Source organism: Phoenix dactylifera, chromosome 18, assembly GCF_009389715.1.
Source record: "Phoenix dactylifera cultivar Barhee BC4 chromosome 18, palm_55x_up_171113_PBpolish2nd_filt_p, whole genome shotgun sequence".
Classification (NCBI taxonomy): Eukaryota; Viridiplantae; Streptophyta; class Magnoliopsida; order Arecales; family Arecaceae; genus Phoenix; species Phoenix dactylifera.
The window spans coordinates 4717268-4733189 of record NC_052409.1 but is presented as its reverse complement, the minus strand read 5'-3'; the positions used below and the strand labels follow the sequence as shown (position 1 = coordinate 4733189).

General features: G+C 38.2%; 2 protein-coding genes across 6 annotated transcripts; one reads left to right on the top strand and one right to left on the bottom strand.

Moving 5' to 3' along the window:
• The first annotated feature begins 2994 nt into the window (after positions 1 to 2994).
• LOC103714076 (cytokinin riboside 5'-monophosphate phosphoribohydrolase LOG3-like) lies at positions 2995 to 5324 on the top strand. Its single transcript, XM_008801210.4, has 6 exons — positions 2995 to 3215; positions 3463 to 3560; positions 3633 to 3663; positions 3808 to 3907; positions 4943 to 5013; positions 5164 to 5324. The coding sequence occupies exons 1-6, from the start codon at positions 3069 to 3071 to the stop codon at positions 5311 to 5313; spliced, it is 597 nt and encodes a 198-aa protein (XP_008799432.2). The 5' UTR covers positions 2995 to 3068; the 3' UTR covers positions 5314 to 5324.
• A 3203-nt stretch (positions 5325 to 8527) lies between these two features.
• LOC103714056 (cilia- and flagella-associated protein 57) lies at positions 8528 to 14014 on the bottom strand. Of its 5 annotated transcripts, none has more exons than XM_017844489.3 (4): positions 13876 to 14014; positions 11977 to 12880; positions 11260 to 11481; positions 8528 to 8936 (listed from the first exon to the last, which is right to left on the bottom strand). In XM_017844489.3, exons 2-3 carry the CDS (start codon positions 12837 to 12839, stop codon positions 11307 to 11309), a joined length of 1038 nt encoding a protein of 345 aa, XP_017699978.2. In that variant the 5' UTR covers positions 12840 to 12880; positions 13876 to 14014; the 3' UTR covers positions 8528 to 8936; positions 11260 to 11306. The 5 variants fall into 5 exon arrangements, with proteins under 5 accessions (XP_017699978.2, XP_038971401.1, XP_038971403.1 ...); XM_039115473.1 differs by having other exon boundaries at positions 13872 to 14000; XM_039115475.1 differs by having other exon boundaries at positions 13909 to 13994.
• Positions 14015 to 15922: the final 1908 nt, after the last annotated feature.

Below are 15922 nucleotides of genomic sequence, written 5' to 3'. Positions count from 1 at the left end.
CTCCGTTGGCTTCTCTAAATACATGCTTGGCCTGAAAGGCCACCCCATCCCTCGTCATCACCCCTATATTTCGGATCAGGGGTGATCCGTGCTCTTGCTTCTCGGACCCCCTGAATCCACCTGATCACCATGACCGAATCGCCCTCCAAGATAACTAAACTAGCCTGCAGCACCAGCCGTGCATATCAAAGATCTGCCCAGGCCGCCTGCAACTCCGCCCCGAAAACCGACATGTCGAACAACTGGCAGCCGCCCGCTGCCACTACCCTGGACTGCGGGTCTCGTATAACAAAGCCCGCACCTCCCCGCGCACCTCCATCGAGTATTGACCCATCAAAATTGACCTTGAGGAAGCTCGAAGGTGAGGGCTTCCAGGTAAAGAACACCATCTGAGGGGCTGCCTGAGCAGAGAGGAAACCACAGGTATCCCGAGCTATCAAAGGTCCATCTGAAGAAGGGGTGGGGCTGATCTCCGCCGCCTGCACTCGAGCATATTCCGCAACAAATCTCGGTGATATTCCGCGCTCTCCAAACGTCCAAGAACCTCAAACCGCCTCAACAATAGCCTTATTTGGATAAGTGCGAAAAAACCCAAGAGAAAGAGAGAGAAAATTCTATTCCATTATTTTAGTACAATAGAGCTATCTCACGAATAGATGAAGCTTATCCCCTTCAATTACTATTTCGCTCCTATACATCCACTCTTCAAACATGTAAAGAGATGGAAGGACAATTTTATTCTTATGATAAAGTCTGGGTAACTGCAAAAATCAAAATATATTTGTTTATACTCTCCACTTATTCCTTCAATCAAACACCAAAAGAAGATTTATTGCAACGAATAGCCTATCCTTTCTATAACACAAGGGATGTTTCTCTCAAACTTATCCCCTCTACTAAGAGCCATCTGAGGGAAAAATTAGTGGATGCCAGCCCAATGCAGTCGGTGCATGGATTGAGCCCGGACATAATAAATTGGATGCTGTCCCCCCCCCCCCCCGGGTGCCCAAATTTCAAGCATCACATCCAATTTTTAAATTGTCGCATCATCACCTCAAAAGTCAAAATCGGTGTCTTCATAGTTTACGGTATAATTCTTAATATCTGTGAAGGGAATTTTATTATTGGGTTGGGTCGGGTCGGTTGCCGACTTCAAAGGCGATTCAGTGGCCACGAATGACGAAACTTCCTCGCCACCTTTTGCCTACCCACCGCTCCATTTTCGGCTTTGCACGTACGTGTGGGGACGTGCATGTGTGCATGGCTATGTCTCACTAAAATTGCTTCCGCCACCGCCTTGGCATGCAAAGCCACGTCAATTTTATTTTGGGATATGAGGCCACACTCTGTTATGCGTTCATTAACTTCTCTATTTTTGAGTAATATAACTATCAATAGTTTGATGAACCTATTTTGCCTAATGATATGATCATATACAATATTTTACACTAAAGTTTATTTTCCTCCTGGAATCTTAGACAAGTTTCCCTCGTAAGTTGTAACTTCATTTACCTGTATAGTTTAAGATTTCAGTCATCTAGAAAACTTTGACCATATGTCGAGGTGCATTCCGACATATTTCTTGGTATATCCTCTTTTTTTTTCTTTTCTATTGACTGTTTGTAAGCTAAAGAGCAAGATGGGTTCGGACTGTATTTTCAACGTTGTATGTTTTGTGCGAAAGAATAATTGATTTTCTTTCGTGATATTGACCATTGGATCGCATCCTGCGTGAATCTCTATGCACTCTGAACTCTTTCATTCATCTATTTGCATAGATCTCGAAATGTTGACCATTGCATAATCCTATGCTTGATTCATGCAAAGAAGTGAAAAGAAAAGGTGAATCCTTCTTTCGCACGAAAGATATACACCTAAGATGTGCAAGATATGACTAGCACATCCACATCATACCCTCCCCCGCGCGCCGCAAATTCTACGATGAGAACCGACTGCCCATGGTTTGATTTATAATGCAAGGTAGACTTGATTATTGATACAAGGTTCTTAAACCATATTGATTACTTCATGCCAAGGACATGTCGCATGCACTTCTCTTTGACACATGACCGTCGTCATACGAAGGTAGGGCACCACTAACCCTCCTCAACCTGACTCTTCTTCGAACTCTCTCATGATGTAGAGTATTTAATTAGCTAGAGAATCATTATAAAATCAGCAACTAACCAAAAAGTGACAAAGTGATAGGTTGGATGCATGACTTTTGGTTTGACTATGGCTACTAAAACTCCAAATAGAAACATCTTTTGAGTGGAAGAGAATCACAATTAGCTAGAATGAAGGGAGGCTTTAGGAACCAAAGCCAAAGAATGTGCTCCATAATTTGAGGTTCATGTTTGGATAAAAAGTTCGATGAGTGGGGGCCCGCTTATTCATTTTTCTTGGTTCTCCAACTTGTATCTGTTGACATATTTCTCGAGAATCTCCTTGAAAATAAAATAAATGATATATACCAAAGTTATCTATCCAATAATGAGAAACAAGCACCGATCGACAAATCTCCATCTTACCTAGACTTTAAGAGGGTAGAGGCACCTGGTAGAAAGCTACCTATCGTCGTGTATCCTATATTTCTATTGCATGCTGCCTTTGAAAATTTTCATACTTCCAAACTAAACTAGGGTTGCAATAAGTGATGGTAGCCGAAAAAAAAAAAAAAAAAGACAGCCACTTTCCTCTCGAGATGTTACTCAAGGGGTTGAGGGTGTATGTTCGGCACGAAAGAAAGATTCACCTTCTTTAATATGAATCTGCTGTTGGATCATCCACTGATTGCTTGTAGATCTGTGCAGGCAGATGAATATTGAGTTTGGAGTGCTTTGAGATCTGTTGGTGATGATCCAACGGTGGATACACTGCTGGTCCTAGACAAAGAAAAAAAAGAAGAAATAAACCCTATTTCTCTAGGCTGCTCAACGGATTTATAAAGCCCTCCTCTCCCACCTCGCAATGGAAACCTGCAAGAACAGGAAAAGTTCTCTTACCTTAGAAGTTGTTAGGATCCATAGACCATAGCCTTGTTTCCTCTAGTATAGAGTAGACCAGATATGGATGCCCAAAGACAAGCCCAGGTGATCACGATAAGCTCAAAGAGATCACCCTCGCGGTTCAGACGAGTGTGCGTCTTCTGTGGGAGTAGCCCCGGGAAGAAGACCAGCTACCAGCTCGCAGCCATTCAGCTTGGCAACGAATTGGTCATCACTTCCCCTCTCATTCCTTTCCTCTCTCTTTTTGTTGACCTTATGCATGCACCAAAGGATCCACATCCATCTCTCCCTCTCCCTTCCACCATATATATATATATATATATCTTCTCTTCTATGGTCGAAGGGATATTGGAGTTGGTTTTTTCAAGACAAAGTCTTCATATGAGTTGAAGCTGCCTTTCAGTTTCTAAGTAGCTTGTGTGTGAATTGTTCTCCTGTTTACAAATGGTATCAGGTGGAGAGGAGCATAGATTTGGTCTACGGTGGAGGAAGTGTTGGTCTCATGGGTCTTGTCTCACATGCCGTCCATGATGGTGGCCGCCATGTCATAGGGTCTGTCTTTCATCTATCTGTTTATCTAAACTAAATCTTTGAAAACTATTTCTTTTCGATGTTATAATGCAGGGTAATTCCCAGGACGCTAATGCGAAGAGAGGTATGGTAAATATTTTTGTCTCTCTTTTACTTATTTTTTTTCTTGGATGCAAAAGTAGAGTCATATATAATGTCCTTATTAAAACCAATGGCTAGAGGTTGACAATGGAAGGATTCTGGTGAAAAAAAAATAAAATAAAATCAGATAACAGGAGACACAGTAGGAGAGGTGAGAGCCGTCTCCGGCATGCACCAAAGGAAGGCCGAGATGGCACGGCAAGCTGATGCTTTCATTGCACTCCCTGGTATGCGTACCAAGCCCCATGCATGCATCCTAGTTTGCCATCATAATGTGTGACAATTTTAGGTGTCTAAAACAAAAGTTCGCTCATTACCTGTGCAATAATCTCCTTGTGATCTGCTCCTTTATTGGGGCTTCTTTGGTACATTAGATGTGCGATCCAACTCACAGTTAGGGACTCCTACATTAATTAAAACTGAGCAGGCTTATGTAATCAAAGTTGCTCCAACTAGTGCAAAATGTATTTAATTATGGTACCATGCATGGAATACCAAAATTCCATACATTAACATGGTCATAGTTCTTCGCACTAACATGGTGCATGCTTGAGTAGCATGTCATATTACCACATCAACAGGAGCCCCATAGCATTATTGAAATGAACAGTTGCAAAAATGTTCTTTGCTCGGTCCCTATCAAAACCAGCTCAGCGTGACTCGGCATGACAACTGATCTTACCTCAAGTAATGTTAATTATAGTTACGTCCATAAAAAAAAGTTGGTACATCATTCTTCCATTTCATATATGTCCGAGGATCCACATAGCTTTCGATTTATGTGTTATTTGTCCATTCCTATCATTTTTATGCCAATATTAGTGACCGTAGGTAACTCTCTTCAGATTAAGTACGGCGGCACTAATTAATAATTAATGGCTTTGAAAGGGAGGTAAGTTTATATTGTTCAATGTTACATAATACATGAGCAAAAAGCGTCGGAAAATATTCTTTCTTTTGTAGTGGTCCTTGCAGTTGCACCGCACTTTAAGAATGTTTTAGGCTCAAAGAATGGCAACTCCATGTGTCTTTCATCCAAATAATTTTAGCATTATTTCTTCCAAATGTTATGTGGTGCCCCCACTTTTGTTCTCTACTGACATAGATTCATCCCCACCCCCACCCCAACCAAAAAAAAAAGAAAAGAAGAAGACAAGACTATCATATTGCTTGTGCTTAAAAAGTATGCAAACATTCAAGATTACCCTACGGCATTCATGTATAATATAACAAATATTTCTTTGTGTGGATTGGGACTATAGGTGGGTACGGAACCTTAGAAGAACTCCTTGAGGTGATCACTTGGGCTCAGCTGGGGATCCATGACAAGCCGGTATGCCACGTAACATATACACCATGATTAAACCTTTAACTTGTTTTAACCATCTCCAAGTCCTTCACATGGAATGTAGCTAAAAGAACAATGGAATGGAGATATAAGATCATCTTCACTTCTTGACCTAAAATTTATAATTTATACCAGGTTGGTTTGTTGAATGTCGATGGGTACTACAACTCCCTACTGTCTTTCATTGATAAAGCTGTTGATGAAGGATTCATCGCTGCCGCCGCTCGTCATATTATCATCTCTGCACAAACTGCCCATGAATTATTGTCCAAACTCGAGGTCTGAAAATGCTCTCTCTATCTTCTCTCTCTAACAAGCACTTTGGTTTATCTGTTGATAATTGCATGCAAGAAGTAATTACTGATCTATTTTCCTAACATAATGTTCATTAATTGCTGGTTAACTTTTCATGTAGAAAGGAAAAGAACAAAGGCATTGACTATAAATTAATCCACTCAGCAGTTTGAATCGTGTGATGTGGAATAACTTATGGTCGCAATACATGACTCAAAACCAGCTAGTGTGGTTGAGCAGAAGGGTGTTTTAGTTAAATAATCATCCATTTTAGTTTATGATGCAATTTTTTACTTAGTTCCCATGTAGCCAATGATCGATAGAACACAATTTTTTTTTTTTAAAGCAATATAGTCAGAATCTTACACTTCCCCAACATGGAGTGCAATGTCTGCAAGTTGATATTTCAATTAAATAAAAGGAAAAATATAATATCGCATATTTAATGTATATGATGAAAAATAAATAAATGAAAGAGCAGAGTAACAACTTTTTGTCCAGCACCCTGCAGGCCCTTCTTTTTTTCTTTTTTTTTTTTGGTACTACGGTAATAGATGAGTTCTACTATCAGAATCTAAATAAATAAGAGTACATAAGGGTGGGAGAGCGAAGTCAGTCCCTATCCATAAAACCTCTTCTGAGTGGTGAGCAGCAAAAGAGGCAACGTCCTAGTCTGCTGCCAAGTTTACCTTCCGATATACATGGGCCACCTGGAACGATCTGCAGCCGGCCACCAAGCTCTGAATATTCCTGGGTAGGGGGTAACCCAGGCTGCCCTATTGAGGAGGGATAGAAAGGTCACAAGTCCATTGTTATGTGAAATTTCTGTGTTAATAAAGTATTTCTATAAAAAAAAATGCAGCTGTGCAAAGGAAACCCCAACACACAGTAAGTGTGCCCGCAGACAACCTCTTTGTGTGGGCTCAATCTGATAAATCATGAGACCAACTCACATATTGTGTGGGCCTAATACAAGCAAGGAAGTCTTAATCAGATATCCTGCATAAATGGTTTCAACTTAGTAGATAGTCCCCAAAAATATAGCCTGAGAATGATCAAAATACTCATGCAAGTAACTGTGAAACATTACCACAAGAGAGTCTCTGTCAGTCCTATTATATCACCATGCCATTGTTGGTCACCTTTGTTGCTTAACAAGCTAAGACTATGGCTCAAGCACTGGGAATCCTACTCTGTTCAAGATCAGGTTTATGAATTTTGTCAGAGTATAGAATTATTGTAGGTGGGCATTGTTGAATTTTATGACCTGTTGGGCAATGTTAAATTTAGGGTTGGATTTAAGCAAGTGGAAATTTAATCTAATATTATTTGCGACTTCATTTTTTTTTTGTCTTGATTTTGCTCGCAGGAATATGTGCCAAAGCATGAGGGGGCTGCACCTATAAGCTCAGACGTTGCCCACTAATCACCTTACACACGTAGAGCCATCTATGATGTAATCTTTGTTCCATATTTTTTCCCTCTAGTATAACCTTAGTGTAACCACCAAGACACTTTAATAGCAAGCTATGTGGCTCCTTTCTTAGTAATGATTAATGAATTACACTATACCATCCTTTGTACCACCTTTTATATATATATTATGCTTTTAGATATATATGTTTTAATTCTAAGATTAAACCCAAACTCCCAATCATATTGATGCTTCATGGTTCGAAAAATTAAAAACTCACAGACTTGCACCTCCCAAAAATTGGGCATGTATTCATCCAACAATATTAACAATAAAAGGAAATCGTTAACCACTTCAAGGGATCATAATTGTCTATCTACTTTTTTTTTTGTTTTAATTTTTGATAAAGCCAGACTTCGAGGTTTTAAGAAATGAAAAACTGAGCTCCTTCGAGCACATCTTGCAATCAATCTCTCTTTCTTATGTATGAGCTCACAAAAGGCAATAGACTTGATTTACCATGCAAAGGCATTTTAAACTGACCTGCTAGGTAACTATGAAGTCACAATTTCATGACCAATCTGATTCACACATTTTGGCATGGATGATCCACCAATCTGCAAGATAGATGCCTCTCTCTAAGCTTGAGTCACTAGAGTCCTGATAGCTTTGAAGCCATACAATCCAATCCAAAACCTACACATGAACCCCATTTGGGTGTGCTTGCTAAGCCAGCAAATGATATGATACTTACTGGGTCTCTTTCAAACACTGACCTATGCTAAATCTTCCATTAAACAAAAAAAAAGTCCATCTATTTTGAGCTAGCAGCACACAGGGCTGCCAGACTGGGGATCAATAGAAAAGTTGGAGATCAATCACATGACTTCATCCTATGAGATGTTAGTGAAGCACTCCCAGCAGCATACTCCTCCCACACCAAACTAAGATGGTCAGTAGGAACAGACTGCTTTCACAAAACTGGTATAGGCACCAGGATAACTACACTATGATCATCTTCCCCTCAAAACCATGATCCACTGGGGAAAAAATCTGGACCACCTCTCTGTTTGCCTTGTGAAAAGCCCTCTTTATCATCACCATCCCATGCATACTTCACTATATTTCCAAGATACACTCTTACATAGAGCAATGGCAATAGTCTGCCACAAGCTTAGCCTAGGAAAGATGAGCACCCCAGATGAGGTAATGAATCCATAATGGACCAGTGAATTGGGGAATTGCCATTCAGTAACTTTCAGTTGCCGTGACATCTTGGGCAATGGAGGCTTTATTTATGACAATGACCTTGCTTTCTACAGCTTATACCTAGTCCATGGCATTGTCTTTCCCTCTCAAGATAAACATCAGGTGTCCAAACATTGTCTATCACTTTGGAGGGCCAGCAAAGAAGAGGATAAGGACCATTCAGAGGTCACACTCATGAACATGCACATAGACCTTATCCATCCCAGGGTACCATCAGGACTATGTGGAAGGAGGGAGACAACTAACATCCGGATTCAGGTTAAAGCAACGCCTTCATTTCATGCTTGGTTAATGCAATCCACCAAGTGCCTCAATGGTTCATTAGCAGTGAAAAGCACTTTCAGGCGTCCTCCTGCATGTATTACATCTCCGCAAACATTCCATGCAATGCTGTGTCTCAATCTCACCATCTTGCTATTCTATTATGTGGCAAAAAGGGGGCCTGTTTTAGCCCCTCAGGAAACTGTGCCGACGGTACCCTGTAACACAATTTGAGAACCATCCTCTTAGTGGACACACAAAAGAACAGAAAGAAACTTGGAATTCTTGCAATAATCATGCCGACCACATACAAGCCATGATTTGGCTTCTTTTTACATGCATCTACATCCAAGCACTCCAGAACACACAAGAGGCATAAGGTCCAAGACCTCTAGCTAAATGGTGCATGTATTGAATCATGTCACAGATTAATTGGATGAAAATATGTTGAGAAATAGAGCATCTTGCTTCTCAAATGGTCCTTTGCACCCTAATCCTTAATATATGTTGCACTTGCTTGCTCTTTCAAGCACCAAATGCAATCCAGATTACCGACAGTTTTTGTTCTCTCTCCTCACTCTGCTCTTCAGGATCAGGGGACTATTTCCTTGCTCTTGGTAACTGAGGCAGGTTATGGCCACCTTTTTTCCTCCAAAACAAGTTCACTTTCCTGCAGTCACAGTAGGATCATAATGTTTGTGGTAGAATAAAGATACAGATATGCATATGTTACTATTCTGACATTAACAAGTACAACAGGAATACAATATTAACAGGTATAATTAAGATTATAACTCAAGCATGTATAATTGAAACCTAAACTGACAGCCCATACACATGGATGCAGAAACATGTTTATTGTGTTCAGATAATTCCACATCCACTTCAAGTGAGAAATTTTCTTTTTTTTTTTGGTTGGGATGGATAAAGATGGATAAAGACTAGCATGATCAGCACAACATAAAAGGAATACCACATAAAGCACAATGCAGCATATGAAGCATCTTCAAGCATATTCATTAATGTTCACTTTCCATGGAACCATTTAGCTCAAACTTTTTATGGTGCTTCTCCTGTCTTCTCCATGACCTCCCCTTTCAGTCTTGATTATATAAAAGTTCCGAGAAAATGGGGTAACAGCAGTAACAGCAGACAATTCTAATAATAATATCACATCTCTTACCAAATATGGTGAAACTAGTTTTGACGAGATTGCCTACATAAACCCATATGTTCCATATCAAATGCAACCTCCAGGTTGCTGGCCTCTCACATTAGAAAGCAGTACCAAATATATTGTAAATGAATAATTATCGACCGAAACTACCAAAATGACACTTACATATGTGCAAGAACTGAGAAACAACCAACCATTGCCTAAAACATGAAAATTTAAATGACCAAAAAAAACAGAAAATAAGAACATAAAAGCATATAAAACTGAAGCAACTACAAAAACTGAAACTGCAAAACCCTACAAACTAACTGAAACCAAAAAAAGCAAGATGATAATAAATTGGACTAAGTTGTTTCATTTTTTCTTTTTAATTTTATGGACTCAACAACAGGCTTAGCCTTCTACAATTGTCAATGTGCAAATTAGGCCCAGAGGCTATGGCCTGTAGAAATTCGGGCACAGGCTCAGCTTTTTTTCCCAGTGCCTAACCTAGGCTCCATATGCGTTGGCTTGAATTAGTTCCAGCTAGGGCCTGCTGATCATATCTTGGCCTAGGCTCTTAATATTGGTAAAAGATAAACTGGACCCCCCTAGAGCCTAGGCCAGGACCAGGTTCAGACTAATATTCTCTGGCCAGCTTCATGTAAGACTGGGCTCAAGCAAAAGCTTTCAACCCCAGCCTAAAACTGGGCCTGGCCTATTCAAACCCCCTTTATCCCTCCCTCAAAACCCCTAAAATAAACCACCCTTAGTGAAGGCAGGTTTGGTTGCACACAACCAAGAGACTTTACCATCTGGCCAGTTGGCATTTTCTCTAATTTTCATCTCATTGCCAAAATAAAATGCCCAGCAACCTAAACCCATGTCTGGTCCAGTCATAATGCAGATGCTTTGTCATTAGTAAATCCTGAAAGCAATAGTGCCAGCTAACAAGGCAACTAAAATTGGAAAGGTAAAAATAACATAGAAGGAGAATTATAGAAACAGCACATATAGGCATTTTTCTTTTAAGTATTTTCAGAGATAAGCTAATGAATCTTAGTTGGTTCCTTCCATATAAAATGCAACAATTGGATAGGTGACCAGATAAATGAGTGATCATGTTTCATACAAAGCATAGTTTAAAAGGAAAACCACACAATTTACAGGACACCTTTTATTGTAAACTTTTAGATTAAGGTTCCACTGTTCTCATACCATCTGATGCACAGAATCTGCCAACATGGAATTCAACAATGACACATTGAAATAACTAACAGAAGATTAGGTTTTTTTCTTTTTGGGTATAATATAGACATGTCACATAACCCAGAGTAAATAAAAGACTGTACAATTCAGATAGGGCTTTTTTTTTCCCAACAAATGACAGCAGGTTTCATGTTATTTCAAAGGTTTAGAATTAGAAGTTTAAGAACCACTCAGTGGCCATCTGATATCCAATTGGAAAGCAAAGGCAAATCACAGATACAAGCATGCACATGTATCCTTCAAAAATATTGTCTTGCTTCCCCCATGTTGCACTCTTCCTTTAAGCATACCTGAATAGATGAGGACATAAATAAAGGATGATGACAGGAATATACTTCTATATCATGAGATTTCAACTCTATGAATGAATTAAAGTGTTACTTTTGATAACTAATGACCTAATATGTCATGGCGCACCTACTACTAGTGTGAGTTTCAATAATTCTTGTTTCAAGTAATAGATGCAGGTCCACTAACTGCCAGCCTCTTATATGGAAAATGCAATACTGGAAGAATCTTAGTTTGCAAAGCAAAAAAGTAATACCCAGTATGATTGAAGGAACTTTACCATCATAAGGAAGCCTTGGGGTCGCAAGATGGATACTAAATGATGAACTAGATGCTAGAATTGTTCAATGCCATGAACTTGCACTGTTCATTTATGGCCAGCAGTTGTGTTTCCTTCTTGTCCAACTGGGCTCTTAGACTAACATTCTCCTCCATGAGCTTCTGAACTTCAGCTTCTTTCTGCATCTTCTCGTTCTCCAGATGAGTGGTCTTGGCAATTAGCCTGTTCCATGCAACAATTTGAGTCTGTCATAAAATTATCCTGTGCATGCCAACTTCCACATTAATAGATTCTTTTACAAATAAAAAATAAATACAGACAAATGTAGTTAGCATATGCTCTGTTGTCATTTATTTATTAGCTATGAATGATTAGGAGCTAAGTGACACACAATTAAGAAAATAAAAGTTCTGCAAATTAGAGTAATTGTATAGAAGTAATATTAATTTCGCATAATAATTAGGTAGCGAGGATGGATATCCATGCATTATAGGACAGATACCTTCTAAGCTCTTGTATTCAAAAGTTTCATGTTCATGCATGATACATCTAAATTCAGAATTTTGGTTGTCGAGCACATTTTTGTAATTAACCAAGATGGATCAATTTTAAATTGTTAGGTGGGTTCTGTTGTGCTGCGTTCCAGCTAACAGGTAACTCTTATGTTTCTAAATGTTTTAAAAAAACTCTGGATCAAGTAATATACAACAAAAGTACCGGTCGAAATGCTTCTCGATTGTTTGAAATTGCTTCTCTGACAAAAGAAGGGTTTCTCTGACACTGATAAGACTGCTAACATAGGATCTTAGTGACTCGAAATCCCGCTTCACATGACAAAGCTCCTGTTCACTTTCTGCAGCTCGTTGTCTTTGCCTGGATGTTTCTTGTACCATATCTTCAACCTTCTGCCACATTTCATTCAAAATACTATTTGTACCCACTGCAAACTTCTCCATCTCTTCAACCTTTGCCGACATGGTCTCGATTTGGAGCGTTTTCTTTTCAATTTCTTCCAAACCAAACTTCACTTTTTCTTTTTCACTAGCAGCTTCAGTTTCTGCCATTATAACCCTCTTAACAAGAGATTCCATTACATTTGTTACAATATGAACTGACTTCAAGATATCACTAATATATGCTCCATCATTAGCATCAATGGATCCAATGTTAATGCTACCTGCCAGTTGTGTCTCCTCATCTGAGCTTTCAAAAGAAGAAAGATCAACATCCTTAGACCAACCAGCTAATGGTATGCCACACTTATCAATAAACCCGACCCCCTCTTGATATTTAATCCCAAATGAAGTATAGGTTAAATGAGGATCAGCCATAATTCTAGCCTCTGATTTCAAGTTGGCTATCAATTTTTCAGTAGTTTTGACTCTGCACCAAAGAAATTCTAACTCACTTTTCGCTGCATCCTCAGAATATTGGGTATTAGCCTTAACCTCCAAAAGTTTTTCTTCTAATGTTTCAACTTGAGATTGTTGCCACTCCAACACCTGCCTCCAAGTGATGTCTGTCTCATTACATGGACTTTTCAGGGTCAACAACCCACTATCCTCAACTTGATTCTCCATAACCTCTCACTATGTTGTGGCATGGCGAGACCTGTTATTGTCTGAACAAGAGAAAATGATCTATTAAGATAATAAAATAATAAAAGAGAGCAAGGAATCGCTAAATGTATATTCTATTAATTACATTTACTAACACCTACTTAATAAGTAACCGTGATCTTCATTGACTTTAACAGGAAAAAAAAAGCACCAAACATCTAGGCTTGTAAAACCAAGTAATAGAGTCACATGTACAGAGTCTTGTAGACATAGCAGCCTAATGGACAGGTCAAAAGCTTTCCTTGGCATGTAAAAGAAAGAAGAAACACTCAAGTGAAGAAGCCCATACATATCTTCAGCTGTTTTGTGAATCAGGGTAACTAGAGAATTTGGAGTAATAAATATGTCAGTAATTCCTACTAAAACACAAGCAAAAACCGTTGAATCACATCCAAAGTTTCAAAAAGTCACTAGTTTCACTCCTACTGATCAAGTAACAATTTAGATACACACTCTAACCTGAACGTTAATGTACATGCTTGTATGAAGAATTAAAGATATATCAATAGACAGGACCTAAGCAGTATATGGATGGAAAGGAGAAAGCTTTGGTGCCAGCTCATTAAAAAATAAAATATCAGGAAAAAATAAATAAATCAAGGGGCATTGGGACCTTCTACTCAACATTCGTACTTCAATGAGAGAATTTAAAACACATAACTAAACATGAAAACCATACAGCCAAAGAGAATATGAATCAGCAATAGCAAAGAAAACAAAGCTCCAAATATAATCAATTAAGAACGATTAAAGATGACATCTTGGGAACTCCTAACGTCCGATAAAAACCTATAAGCCCTAATCAGTCAATAGCTCCACATTACCCTGTTTTAAGAATCGGAAAGAACTATAAACTGTTTCGTTACGGAGAAACCATTGAACTCATAAAACCCTAGCCCTAGTTTTGCGACGATTTCCAACATGAAGCGGAAAACGATCGATTCGGAGGAGAACAAGAATCAAATCCAGGCGCCGAGATCCGAAAATTGGTACCTACGGAGGCATCGGTCCGCCGTTGCCGGCTTCTTACCCCGTCTTTTATCCTGTGCTTTGGGTTGGTGGGCTGATCCGGGGATGAGATCTAAAGATGGAAATGACCTTCTTACGTAGATGGATAAGGGGAAAGGATACTTGGGCCGAATAATGAATTATAAACATGAGACTGGAGTATTAAGTAAAACGTAAATTATGCTTTTGGTCCTGCCATCTTCGCAAGCATTTTTAAATAATTTTTATAGTTTAAATTTTTTTAATTAGATCATTCGATCTTTAAGTGTGATTTGGTGTGGTTTTACTGGCTGATTCTGGCCAATTTTCAGCCGCGAAATGTTGCACATGATATTCTTTTCCGTACTGACACCAATATATGGATGACGAAATGATATAATATCTGAAAATTTTTATTTTGATGATGTGGCATATAAATGATGATATGGCACCTGGCAATTGGTTACTTTTGAATTGAAAATTTCACTATCACATATGTTGGGTGCCGCATCATCACCCATGTATCATATCATCAAAATAAAAATTTTCAGTCAATCATTATCCTCCATCTTTACCCATATGTTAGATATTGATGCGGGCAAGAAAAAAAATATTATATGTGCATCACATGCAACTTTGTAGTGCCGAAAATTGGCGGGAAGAACTATATTAAGTTGCCTAATTAGAGATTTTTAAACTATAAAGACTTTAAAAATACTTGTAAAACTCGGAGGACTAAGAGCATAATTATTCTAAATAAAATATTATTTATATACAACAAAATATTAAATATAATATTTTTCAAAAAAATATTATTTTAGATATTTACTATATAAAGATATATGTATATGGACAACATCGCTTATTGATACCTCGTCAGCAATGCCAACTACATGAACAATATATAATAAAATTGTTACCCAGTTGTTGTGCAAGTGCAGCTAACAAATTGCTCTCATTAGCTTTTTGATATGCTAACACCGTAAATAATTCATATATATTATTAAAAATTCAAAATATTTCTTATTAAATAATATAATAAAGAATTTTGATGTTAGTAAAGTATTCTCATTAATACTACTACTCATCATCCCTCCGGTCACCATTCGGCTGATCACCCATGTCACTACGCTGATGTTGAAGTTAGGGATTAGTGTCATAAAATAGGGTTGGGTGATGTGAGATGAGGCTCTAATATTGATTTGGTAATTATCGATTATCACATCAAATTGATAATCTGACAAGTGATTAAATGAGTGGCTTTTAGCATTTTTCATGGAGAAGTTCTTGAGACTATCAAAATCACAATTGAAAAAAAAAAATAAAAAAAGTTACATGGCTTACTTGAATTTTTTCTATTTACCGACCCATAATTACTAGAAAGGACATGTAGAATATTTCTATGCTACCGAATTATTTTTTTTCTTGCATAATATATTTGATTTATGATTCTCTTAACATGTTCGTTAAGGTAAAAAAGCACCACATAATTAAATCATACAGGTGGTTTCATAATATGGATTTCAATAAATTTTTCACCATTCACTGCTGCAAGGAGAATCGCCTATTGATCCACATTACTTTTATAGGCCAATTATATATAGGTTATCTAATACCTAAGTCTTGTATAAAAATCTATAGAGAAAGACCCCACGATTTTATTCAGTTTAGTGTCTGTTTTGAAAGTTTTCATGGCCAATCAGTGGGAAAAAAAGAGCGTAGGAGGGCAGGGAGGAAGCCGGAGCTACAGAGACAATTTCCGAATAGGCCCTCAACAACTTGAAACTATACAAAAAGGTTACATTGCAATATACTGAATTAGATATTTATAAAACAGTAACATTTCTCTCTTTAATTTTTGCTGCCACTTTTGTATGAGAGCTTTGCAAGATTGGATGAGAGCTCAATCCATTTAATTCACTGGAAAATTTTGGATGTAGCTGCCTCGAGTTTAGGTTCTACTCGGTTTAATTTGCATTCAACATTTCTATCTAGAGTTGAAGTAAATTTCCACTGGCTGGGTTTATCAGTTCAAGTTTAATCCAAGACATTTAGAA

Excerpts from the sequence above, each read along its gene's own strand:
- LOC103714056 (XM_017844489.3), bottom strand. The coding sequence starts at position 12,839 with ATGGAGAATCAAGTTGAGGATAGTGGGTTGTTGACCCTGAAAAGTCCA. Across the intron at positions 11,482-11,976 it reads ATCGAGAAGCATTTCGACCG|GCTAATTGCCAAGACCACTC; the intron begins GTACTTTTGTTG and ends TGCATGGAACAG.
- LOC103714076 (XM_008801210.4), top strand. The coding sequence starts at position 3,069 with ATGGATGCCCAAAGACAAGCCCAGGTGATCACGATAAGCTCAAAGAGA. Across the intron at positions 3,216-3,462 it reads TTCAGCTTGGCAACGAATTG|GTGGAGAGGAGCATAGATTT; the intron begins GTCATCACTTCC and ends AAATGGTATCAG. Across the intron at positions 3,908-4,942 it reads TGCTTTCATTGCACTCCCTG|GTGGGTACGGAACCTTAGAA; the intron begins GTATGCGTACCA and ends TTGGGACTATAG.